This window comes from Epinephelus fuscoguttatus, linkage group LG19, assembly GCF_011397635.1.
Source record: "Epinephelus fuscoguttatus linkage group LG19, E.fuscoguttatus.final_Chr_v1".
NCBI lineage: Eukaryota > Metazoa > Chordata > Actinopteri > Perciformes > Serranidae > Epinephelus > Epinephelus fuscoguttatus.
This window is the reverse complement of record NC_064770.1, coordinates 18692408-18703474: the sequence shown is the minus strand read 5'-3', so window position 1 is coordinate 18703474 and position 11067 is coordinate 18692408. Positions and strand designations below refer to the sequence as shown.

Genomic DNA, 11067 nt, shown 5'->3' with positions numbered 1-11067 from the left:
CCTCGCAGATGACGGTTTGGGTTCATTCTCTCCTGTTGTGTGGTAAGTGTGGTCCATTCGCAAACTTTATAACTAAAAAAACGTTTCACTACTCTCTATCGACGAACTACTAACACTCTCTGCTATTTCCTCCTCCTTCTTCCTTCCTTCCGCTGTCTTCGTTGGTTCATTTATACACGCGAAACGCGTTCTCTGGCTGGCTGGATTGTCTGCTCGGGCTGCCGTACATACATGGCGGCGCAAGATGGCGACCTCTCTAAAGCAAGGCCCTTGCTATAGGCTATATATATATATATATAAAAGCATAATTATAAGGCTACGAAAAACAAATTACTTTTATTTTATAGCGATTATACACTTATATAAACATATTAATGGGTAGAATATTCAGATTCAGATTCAGATTGACAATAAACCATGCCAAATATTACACACTGGCCCTTTAAAGTATCAAAAGTAAACATACCCAATACGCAGAATGGTTCCTTTTAAAGTGTTGTATGATTATACACATTTTATGTCACTGACACATACATGTAAGACCATTTTAACACTGCACCATATCATAAAACATGTCATATGCTTTTTAATGTAAAACTAAGAACTATTAGTGTCAATAAAAGTAGTGCAGCAAAAAGTATTATATTTCCCTCAGAATTGTAGTGGAGTAGAGGTTTAAAGTACCATTGAAAAACTCAAGTAAAGCAGAAAAAAACTACATGGGACAGGCCTTTCTTTAATTCCTTTCACACAAAACTGTTGCCCAGCAAAGATCGGGACATACAATCAAATTGCTTATTTAAACCAGTATGAATATTACTTGTATAAAAATTAGGCTTCAAATAATAAATCAATTCTGAATCATTCGCTTGATCTAGCTCCAGCATACAGCACATCAGAAAAACAGTGACTTACGACACTTGAGGATTACAGCACTTGACAAACCACACAACACCACTGTTAAACAATTCTCACAACTTGGATTCATTTTTATGAAAAACTCTTGATTCTTTTGATCTGAGGACCCTTACAGACTAAAGAAATATGAAAGACTTAAAGGATAATTGAGGAATTGACACGTAATTTGAGGTAGCCACAACCTGCTTTCATACATTCAAAGAACTTCTATAAAAATGAACTGCTTGGCAACCAGACCAGGCCTCTAATTAGGACAGGCCTTTATTTGTCAAAATGCGTAGCCACACCAGGCCAGTAAAAGGGACTAGGCTTTTAATTGAAGCTCAGCACAGAAATCATCACTTTCCTTAAGCCCAAGCAGGCATAAAAACACAGAATATATTTGAATAATAATAACAGACACATCAGTGTCTTGTCATGAGCCATCTGTGCATTTAACCTGCATAAATGTCCATTTGTGCAGGTGGACTTTTACCTTAAAAAACAGCATTTTGTGTTTTGTGTATGTCTTCACTCCCATGCAAAATACTAACATAAACAAATGTTTAAACATATCATCAATAACTTGGACTTCAGTGTGTCTATCAAGCGCCTGCATCACAGCACTTTCAATCACTTATGAAGTGACTGCAGCTTCCAGTTTTGTATTTTGAATTTTGGTGTTAGGGTGATCTGGATCGCAGATTGTGCCATTACAGACAATTTTAAGACTCCACACAATAATGACTGGCTGTAAGGGTTGTAATTAGACCTATTGCGCACAGCTCTCTCCCTTTCATTGGCTCTTTCCTTTCTCTCCCGCTGATTCACTCACTCATCGGGTCTCTTCTACTTTGCGATGTCTCCCACCCTCACCCTCTCTCCCTCTCTCCCTCTCTCTGTATCTGTGGCCGGCTCTGTGGAGTGAAGCAGCCTTAGAGGTGTCTGACACCCTCCAGCACAGTCAGGTGCACCGCTTCAGTGATGCTGCCCCTCTCCAACTGTTCACTACAGTAGGCTGCCCCTTTGGAAAGAGCTTGAACTGTCTTTGCTCAATAACAAGGAGAGGAAAGTACAGGGGCGCACTGTGCTTTTACGCATGGAAGTTGGAATCAGCCTAAACACATTTACGCATGGCTGTGTCTCGTCTCCTCGGAAGATGCGTCCGGGCTTGTGAGCTTCTCAGCGCGTCAAGTGCGGGATAAAAAGTGAGCAACGATGCGGGGCACGGAGCTGCTGCTCGGGTACTTTCTGGTGAAAGTTATGGTGTGCGATGCAGAGGGCGAGCCGGGTCAGACCGTCGACGACTTCATGCTGGTGACCGGGTTTAACGACTCAAAGGATGGGGAGATCGCAGTCACGGAGACCCCGCACATAGAGGACAAGTGCCGCGGTTACTACGACGTGATGGGCCAGTGGGATCCGCCGTTCGTGTGCAGGACGGGCAGCTACCTGTACTGCTGCGGCACCTGTGGCTTCAGGTTCTGCTGCGCGTTTAAAAGCTCCCGGCTGGACCAGACCACCTGTAAGAACTACGACACCCCGCCGTGGATGATGACAGGAGGAACGCCGCCAAAAGTGGACGTGGCGCTGGACGCCGCCAAGGATAAAACCAACCTGATTGTGTATGTCATATGCGGGGTCGTGGCCATAATGGCACTGATAGGAATTTTCACCAAGCTCGGTTTGGAAAAGACGCACCGTCCGCACCGAGAAAATATGTCAAGGTAGGTCATCAGTTTACAATTTCTCACTCTCGTTTCAGAGAGTTATTTGCTCCTCACACTGCCCTCTGTGTGTGTGAAACACTACAATTTTATCAAAAAGTCACAAATCAACAAGTTATTTTGTAATTAAAACTGTAACACATTGGAAAAGGCGTTCAAATTTATATCAACCAGGGATAAGGGAAACTGATTCAGTTCAATTTGACATTAATTTCTCCAGAGACAAGTTTAATGACACTCAACCTCGTTACAGTCTACATAACTGTAAATCACAAGCACATTTTGTCAGTGTTACAAATAAAAGTGTCTTTTATGTTTATTACATTGCCCTTGGCCTCAGGCTTTAATTTAAAAAGAATTGTGATATGCATGTGCCCCTGCTCAGGAGACAACTGAATTTTCTGCCCGAATATAACTCAGAAAGTGATGGTTGACACAAAAAAGCTTGACTCTATTGTGGTTTGGCAAAAAAATATATGTTTCTTTTCAGTATGTCACAATTGAGCCCAAGCACAAGCTCCACTGTGTTGCACCATTTTGGTAAAAACATCTTTTTTTTTTTTTTTTTTTTTTAAATCTCCAGATCAAATTCTGTAACACATCAAAACCATCTGCAACATGTACATCCACAGTTTGTCATAAAGGCACCACTTTTGTTTTTAAAATGTACTACAGTGTTTGAAAAAGTGCCCAAATTTGCATACGGCAGACATGCTTGAGCATCAGACACTCACAGATAGTTAGTACACACACAGACACACTCTTTCACTCTCTCTCTCTTTCTCTAAATCTTTCCTCAAACACACTTCACATACGCACACAAAGAGGCTTATTACTCTCTTGCAGCCTACTCAAGAGACTGATTTTGGGCTGAACAATGTCTGCACTGAGGAGAGTGTGTCGTTATTGTTATTGTGTGAAAGAGTATCAGCCTGTAGCAGCCCAGTTTCCATCCTTTAAAACAAATAGGCTAAAATGACACTAAAGCATGAGGCAATTATACTACAGATATATTTTTTCTTGAATGTTGTTGAACATGTGTAATGAGTTAACTTGTAGGCTACACCCTAATTTACATGGATTTTCATGGAGCATAGAATTTTAAATATAGACTATAGTACTTGTGCTGAACTTGTGCCATAAAGATTTTGAAGTAAACAGGCCCTGGACATAGTGTTCAGTGCACTTACAGTTTTCGAAGGTTAATTCAAAAAAGCTGTTTCCAAGTGACTTAAAAAAAATGGACACCAGTTGACAGTCTGCTTTTGCTGACGTCCAGTGGTTAAAGTTCTCACCTGTCTGCGCTCGCAGTACACTCAGGGTTTGGGTTGGCACTCTTTGATGTCACTGTTGGCTGACAGTAGCTGTACGTGTGACACAGCACACTTTTGGTCACCCCCAACCGCACCTAACAGCATTGCCGGCAGTTATTAGTACACTAGAAAATTTGCCAAATGTTGGGTAAGCATTCCTATGGAGGCCCAGTATTCATGCTGAATTATGTTTTCACCGTTCATTAGGCCCTGCAGTGGGTATCAGGCTGCCATAAAACTACTGAGCCTTCTGACAGGCAATGCCTTCATCTATCCCTGACATAACATACAGAAAGCTGCCTTTAAATCCTACAATCCCCCCGAGCAAAGAGCAGATACTGGACGGCATGATCCAGCCTTACATCTACAGCACATTGTATCTGCTCGGGTTAAACTACAGTGGCTGGCCCAGCTGACTTGGTATGCAACCTCATCTGAATACCACGGTTTGCTCAGTTTTCCAGCCACCATCGCTGTTACAGGCTTACCAACAGCCACTAGCAACCCCTCCGGTATAAGAAACTATTCGGTAATTATGTCCCCTGACATCTCTTACCCAAGAAAATAACATGGTTTCAATATGAATGTGTGTGTGAGTGCAAGAGTGCAGGCAGGTCTAGAGTCAAGCTTTTAAAGGAGCATTCACGAGGAGTGTCACTCAGCAGGCTGTGGAAACACTTTGTATAATGTTTGCTGTGGCTTCGGAGGGAGCTGCGTCCTGCAGTCTGAAAAATTAGCAGGCAGTAGTGGCAGTAGCTCAGTCCATAGGGACTTGGTTTGGGAACCGGGGGGTCGCCTGTTCGAGTCCTTGTCCGGACCAAATATGGAGCGTGGACTGGTGGCTGGAGAGGTGCCAGTTCACCTCCTGGGCACTGCCGAGGTGCCGCTGAGCAAGGCACCGAACCCCCCAACCACTCGGGGTGCCTGACCAAGGCAGCCCCCTCACTCTGACATCTCTCCACTTTGTGCATGTATAGGTCCTGTTTGTGCATGTGTGTGTCTTTCGGACCTGTGTGTAATTGACAAGCAAGAGTGAAAACATTGAATTTCCCCTCAGGGGGATTAATAAAGTATATAAACTTAACCCTGATGACATCATTGTGATGTCACCAGGGTTATGTTGAACTGGGGTTGATACTTTTTTTAAAACAGAAATCCTGTCTTATGAACTTGAGATGCATAAATCAAGGGTTGTTGCAAGGGGGTTGCATTATGGGAAATGTAGGATCCAGTGTTACTGGAGTTTGACCCATACTGACAGGCCTTTATACACTTGGGGCTTTTTTTTTACAATTAATTTGCATATCAATATATATATATTTTTTAAACAGTTGTTTCTGTTATGGGTACTTTCACAAAGAAGGCAAATATTACGCAGTGAAAAAGCAACGTAAGTTTGAGTTTTCTGAGTTTCCGCACTGCAAATAGAGGCATTAACCAATCACATTGCACTTGTGAATTAGGAAACCACAACATGGAGGCTCAGTAGTCTGAACCAAGACAGAAAACTTATAACTCATTTCGATCTTAACAGGCAGTGCATCTCAGGCCAGCGTTCTTACCTTTTGTGGTAAAAGCCCTCACATATACACTGCCTAACTGTTTATCATCGGTAACTCAAATTCACGCAGAGCTTTCCACTAAAACAAAACTAGATAAAATAGCTAATACTGCAACTTACCTCACAAAGACTGCCAGTTGCAGCTCGGGGTTAATGCAATCTCGGTATTGTCGCAAATTTGCATCGCTGCCAGCGAATTTATTCGCTCTCAAATCTTCTCGTGAACAAGTGTTGCAACTGTTGCAAATTCACAATGCTGCCAGTTTGAATAGTCTTGATGCAAAATATTAATATGCGAGTATTTGGCATTTTCATGTCATTTACTTGTAACGCTCCTAATGTGTAAAGGCCTTAAGGACTAAGTGTCAGGATGTTGCAGCATTTGCTGCTTTAATTCTAACCAACCTAAACCATTGACTGCCTTACGCCCTGATCACACAGACGCGTTTTAGCTGCTGGAGGCGACATTTGTAATTGTTTTTAATGAGAATGAAGCTTTTTGCTCACTGTTTTTGTATTGCAAAGCGCCTCGCTTTTCTGCGCTCTAGGTGCATGGCGTTTTTGCCAGAGCGCTCTGAACTCCTGGAGTTGAAAAAACTTTAACTCAGAGTTGAAACGCTCCACGTCATCTCTTTTTCCATCAGCTTTTTTTTTTCCATTATCCAATCAGATGATTTGAGAGGCGGGCCTTCTGTGGTGGTCATGACAACAAGTTTACAGTTGGTAAACAATGGAGGAGAAACTGGTGGTAGTGATTGCTGGATACCCAGAGCTATACAACCCAATGGTAACCAATAGGTTGTCAAACTGCTTCAGAATAGCCTAAAATGAGCCCGAAAACGGCCATCATGGAGGTGAAGCTCCTGGACCAACTGGCGGTACTCCCCATGATCCACCCTCTTTTTTAGGGTCTCATGTACCTACACAGATCTCCGTTTCCCTGTGCCTGACTAACTATTTGCTTATAGCCTCTCACCCTCAACCAGAGCTGGAGCAAGTACCCGCTGCCTGTCCATTTTGGTAACTGATTACTGCCTCACGTTTAGCAACCTGCAAAATGCTTTCTGTGTGATCAGGCCTTACGAAGCATGTGACTCTGACACCAGAGACCACAATTTGTTTTCTTGTCTCCTAAAAACAGTCAGAGTTGTATTCTGTTTACCATGAAGGTTATCTTTCCTAACCTTAACCAAATACACCTCTGTAAACTTTGAGGTGGCAGATAAAAAAAAAAGCTCCTTTTTGTTTTTCAAACTGTCACATGGGTTATTTCAGAGGACACAAACGCTTTACTTTGTCATTTAGAAAGGCTTGTTAGCGAACACTGAAGTGCACAGAATCTGTAGTTGTTATTTACTGAAAATGTCCTCTCTAAGATTGTTCTTCATCTTTCCAGAGCTCTTGCACATGTTATCCGCCATCCTGCCTCAGAACATACGGATGACATTGGACTTGGCCAGCACTACGAGAACATACAAACCAGAGTCACAGTAAACAGTCTCCGTAAGTACCGTGACATCAGCAGCACACAGCGATACACCTACATACACACTTAAACACTGGGTTCCATATTCATTAATGCTGCTGCCATCTGCTTTTGCTGATTAAAATCGCACCACCACAAAAAAATCTAATCACAAACTCTCTAGATTTTTTTTTTAAACAAATACGCACCTAAAATTGTGAGGCCTGTTATTTGCTTGCCTTTTCCTGAATTAACTATAGAACTTGAAGTGGTGGAAGGAAAAAGGTCCATCAACAATCCTGCGAGCTGGTGAAGCAATTAGCCATGCCCTCAGCAATCACTTAACATATACACTAATTACCACCGACAACCTCGAGCCCTGCTTCTAAGCCAATGCTTATTGTATGCAATGGCCTCACACATTATATCGCACTCTCATTCTCTTGTTCATCAACACCAACGCCTACACACACCCACACAGACATGCACCGACAGAAGAAGTTCTTATTAATGCTCACCTGCTCCAGTCAATAAAGGTCTCCCCCCTTCCCTCCCTCCCCTTGCAAGCTGGATAATTATGGCAAATGGCATCTCATATTAGAGGAAAGTTTAACAGACCCAGTCAAGCAGCACTTTTATGTAGGTATTCTTCATTTACAAGTACCTGCTCTGGCTGAATCACTGACTTTTAAAGAGGAAATAAAATCTTTGGTTGCACTGAGGATAAACTCTCCTGATACTGATTAGGTCCAATGCAGTTTATAGTGAAAGAATGACACCTCATATCCTGTACAGTCGAACTAAGATTCAGTAAAATAAGGAATCAAACCTCATTATGACGTAGTGTAAGTAATTACAAACCAAATGAATCCCATTAAGTCATACACTGAATTCCTTTCAGCTAGCTGCTTCTCAAGACATTTTGTTCATCACATCACTATCTGTGATTATTCATTAGCTGTGGAAGACCAGCAGTTTGCTTGTTCTCATTACAGTTGAGGAGTACAGCAGGTGATCTCCATGATTAGTTTGGGAGGTTTGCTAATTAGTGAAAACACCTGGTGTAATCTGTGGCTGGAATGAAAACCCGCCTGTTCTTGGCACACATTGCAGCTGAATGCCAATCTCAAATTACCTCATCATACAGTGCATAGCGAGGCTTTAGTTACACAAATATTAATGCATTATCAGTGAGCAGACTGTGGCAGCAAGTAATTGAAACTCATCTCGGCGAATGCATAATTTTAGTTTAAATCAAGATAGTAAACTCCAAAATGTTTAATTGCTAAAATGGTGACAATTACTGTATGTCAGATTTTGCAAAGTTTAAGTAGAGTAATTCTACGCACACTACATAGGTGCAAGGTTCAAGGTTTATCAAGAACGCCTTGATAGATCTCCCTCAAATTTGGCAAACTCATTCACTTGGACCAAACTATAAACTGATTAGATTTTGGTTGTTTAAGGTCAAAGGTCAAGGACAATATGACCTCACATCTGTCTTATTTTCATTAACACAACTTCTGACAACACCTTGAGGGAATTTCTTCAAATTTGGCTCGAATGCCCACCTGGGCTTAATGTTGAACTGAATACATATAGATCAGGGGTCTGCAACCTTTGCCATTAAAAGAGCCATTTTTGACCAAAACTAATTTGAAAAAAATCTGTGTGGAGCCGCAAAACATGTTTGAGCCTTATAATCAAGGTAACATAGCCTATTATGTCTAAATTAGCGTATACTTCTGGTCTAAATAAGCATTTGTTAATATGTTTTACCACAAGGTGGCCACTGTGCAGGGCACTATCTATGATTATTTGGTACTTAAATTTTGCAGAGCTGGCAAAGAGAGCAAACAAATCTGTTCACGTACTACTACATTCTCTATTTTATTCAATTTAGTTTTTTGGATTTGGCATCCGTAGCTAACCAGCCACTGCTATCGGGGTTCAGCAACATTTGGATTCATAGATTCAATTTCCATAGAATTCTTTTCTCAAAGTCTCAAGGAGCCACTGGACAGGGGCTAAAGAGCCACATGTGGCTCCAGAGCCACAGGTTGCCTACCCCGATATAGATGGTCAAAGGTTTAAGCTCAAAGTCACTGTGACCTTCTGTCCATGTCATTCTCATCATCACGATATCTCAAGAACAACTCAATGGAACTCCCTCAAATTTGGCAAAATCATCCACTTGGACTAAACGATGAATTGATTAGAATTTGGTGGTCAAAAGCCAAAGATCAAGGTCACTGTGACCTCACAAAACATGTTTTTGGCCATGACTGAAGAATCAATGGATTAATTTGGACATAATTTGACACAAATGTTTAACAGAATAAAATGATGAATCAGTGACATTTTATATCCAAAAGGCCAAAGATCAATTTTACTGTGACATCATAAGAAACTTTTGTCAGGCCAGTATTTAACACCATATCTCAGGAACAGAATGGGAGATGTTGGACACATACTGAACTGGTGACACTAATCTTGGGTGTCCACCTTGAAACTGTACTAAATGTTTAGATCTTCTGAATTGCCGGGTTGAAGATGTGTGTGAAGCATCCATGTTTTACTATATGCAGCTTTGTTGCAGCAACATTTGAAGCATTGTCAGCTGTCATGGCTGCAATGCTATCTATTGTGTTATTGCCCTGGGAAGTTGGGTGTTTAACTAGCTTGTCAGCCTATAGGTGTGCATTTGGAATATGGGTGTGGTTTCCACTTTTCAAACATTCTAACAGTGTCTTTATTAAACTTCAGTCTTGATGACTGATCCCCAACAAACAATCCAGGAAATGTGCATTACGTGGTTGCAGAACAGTTTTGTAATAACAACCCAGTTAATGACAGGATACAGACAGTTAAAGTTTTCTTGTGTGTGTGTCTTTAAACACAAATGTGATCTATTACATGGCTGCCACAAGGCCACTGTGTTTTATGTCACCTCATAACTTTGTATTCACATTTTACCATCCTATCATAATTACTATAAATATTACTGAAGTGGGAAATGCAGTTAAACTTCAAACTAACCCCAGGAAGTGAAAGGAATTCTATTTTAAGAGCGAGATGTCTTTTTTGTTTCAGCTGAGCTTTTTTTTTTCTCCTCGAGGTGAGATGTCAGCACTGACATGGTAATAATTAATCATTGCGCTTTCTGTCTTACCTTGCCTTCTCACAGAATAATTATCATTTCATTAAAAATCAGCCAACACGTTAGGACTGATCTTCTGAGAGATACTATATTCTTCCTTTAATATTCTATGTACAGTATTATTCTTTTTTTTTAATAAGGTACTGTAGTGTAAGATGCAGCATGAGTCAATGAAACAATGCGTTGATGATTTACTTGCTAAATGCATGTTTTACTGTTACTCTGTCTCATAAGTGTGAAGTTCAATACTGTGGTTTATCAATGAAATTGTTTGTATTCACCTTTTTGAAAGCAGTAGCTGTGTTAACATGTTGCAGTGAGCACTCTTACATTACAGAGACTGTAGGTGAGAAACTTCTGTCCTGATTTAAAATCCCACTTTTTCTTCCAGTCCCTGGAGTAAATGAAAGAAACTGATCAATGATGTGAGATAACAGGACATCAGCGTATTCAAAAAAAGTGTAGTCACTACAGACACTTAAAGGTCATGTCACTTTTGTAACAAAAATGACAATTGAATTGCTTTGAAAAATTTGCAGGTGACTGACCCTACCTGCCTCCCTCTTTGAGTCAGAAAACAGTGTTACACCTGATGATCATTATATATTTATATTTAGTTTTACTGTAAGTCTGTCATCCAGATTATAACAGGAGGCTTCTTGTCTATAGCAGTGTTAAGGCAATTGTTGCATTCTCGTGATACTGTACACACACTAAATTTGCATTCACCCTATCCACACATTGTAGGTTTTCAGGTGGTTAACTGGTTTATCAAAATAAGACAAGCCACAAGCCAGAAGCTCTAGTTGCTGTGGAGCACCTTTGACAAACAATTTTGTGGTTTAAATGTTAAAAAATACTTAAATTTTATAGGCATGGGACAATATGATAATTTCATGTTACCATTATCCTGGACAAAATACTTACAATTCACAATATTATCT

General features: G+C 40.8%; 1 protein-coding gene across 1 annotated transcript in view; it reads left to right on the top strand.

Annotated features, from left to right (window-relative positions):
• The first annotated feature begins 1848 nt into the window (after positions 1 to 1848).
• Positions 1849 to 11067, top strand: part of shisa9b (shisa family member 9b) — a 32445-nt gene continuing 23226 nt past the window's right edge. Inside the window, exons 1-2 of the mRNA XM_049562191.1 lie at positions 1849 to 2624; positions 6895 to 7001. Of these exons, the coding sequence (XP_049418148.1) occupies positions 2116 to 2624; positions 6895 to 7001 (616 nt within the window). The 5' untranslated portion in view covers positions 1849 to 2115. The remainder of the gene's footprint in view (positions 2625 to 6894; positions 7002 to 11067) is intronic.